This window comes from Anneissia japonica, unplaced genomic scaffold, assembly GCF_011630105.1.
Source record: "Anneissia japonica isolate Jap-2015-1 unplaced genomic scaffold, ASM1163010v1 scaffold206005_len1126_cov162, whole genome shotgun sequence".
Taxonomy (NCBI): domain Eukaryota; kingdom Metazoa; phylum Echinodermata; class Crinoidea; order Comatulida; family Comatulidae; genus Anneissia; species Anneissia japonica.
Window position 1 is genome coordinate 1 of NW_022714492.1, and position 1,126 is coordinate 1,126.

Below are 1,126 nucleotides of genomic sequence, written 5' to 3' on the forward strand. Positions count from 1 at the left end.
TATGATGTTTTAATTTTTCTCCTTTTTTTTGTAGGTTGCTATGAGTACTGGTTTCGAGGTGGTCAATTTTGCCTATCAATTATACATTTAGAAAAGACCAAGGCCTTTGCTAATTTTACTGATATCGGCTACTGTCCCGATGGATCAACATTTCTAAAAATGGAAACTTTATTGGAAATGATCGTAGAATATTTGAGGATAGTGTATTATTATCAAGAAAACGCCCCCAATGTTCTTCTCTGGGAAAACTCCGAATCTCAATGTACGTACCTTAATCGTCAAAATGAAACGTTTCATTGGAGAGTAATGAAGGTGCCATGTACTAATTTACATGTCAGTGCATATGTATGTCAAATGGATATTCAAGGTAAATATTCATGAGAATAGTAAGTTTCCTGTCTTCTTTTAATTAGTCTTTATATATTATTATCGATTTTAAGTTTTCACTACCACCTCACTTGTTAAGGTTTCTTATCTGTTATAACTAACTTTATAATTATTAGTTGTATCAGGGACTCCCTGGTTGTATGATTAGTAGGTGAAAGTAATAGATGAATACAGTGGATGAATAAATAGCACTGGTTACAATAATTCTACATAGACCTAGTAAAATCGCTTGAAAATATCATTGCTTCACTATCTCCATTTCAGAGGAGCGTCATTCTTGCTCTCAAAACCAGTTTAGATGTTTATCTGGAGCTTGTATACTGAAGTCATTACTTTGTGATGGTAACTATGATTGCCCCGACGAAAGTGATGAAGAAGAACATTGTATTAAAGGTAGGATATTAATTCTATACTTTTTGAATTCGAATAAAAAAAAATTATTGTAAGATATTTGGTCAAATCTGTCATGAACCTTTTTGTTTTTATATCAGAATGCTTCAAAATGACTGATGGCTCAGATTATCGAGGGACACAAGATACTGCTGCAGATGGAACACGGTGCCTACCATGGACAAGCCCATTTAAAGGCACCGACAGTATATATCCAGCAGATTTTATAGGGAAAGGCATTGGAGATCATAATTATTGTCGAAATCCCAATGGCAAGTGCCGGACATGGTGTTATTCAAGTGATTTTTACGACATTAAAGAGTGTGAAGTTGAACAGTGTTGTAAGTTT

At 34.1% G+C, this 1,126-nt stretch overlaps 1 protein-coding gene across 1 annotated transcript; it reads left to right on the top strand.

Annotated features, from left to right (window-relative positions):
* Positions 1-306: 306 nt before the first annotated feature.
* LOC117109030 (tissue-type plasminogen activator-like) lies at positions 307-1,118 on the top strand (the record flags this gene model as incomplete). The annotated part of the gene is made up of 3 exons (XM_033251258.1): positions 307-367; positions 652-780; positions 879-1,118. Coding segments are annotated over exons 1-3 (430 nt in total), but the record flags the coding sequence as incomplete, so codon positions are not given.
* Between the last annotated feature and the right edge of the window lie 8 nt (positions 1,119-1,126).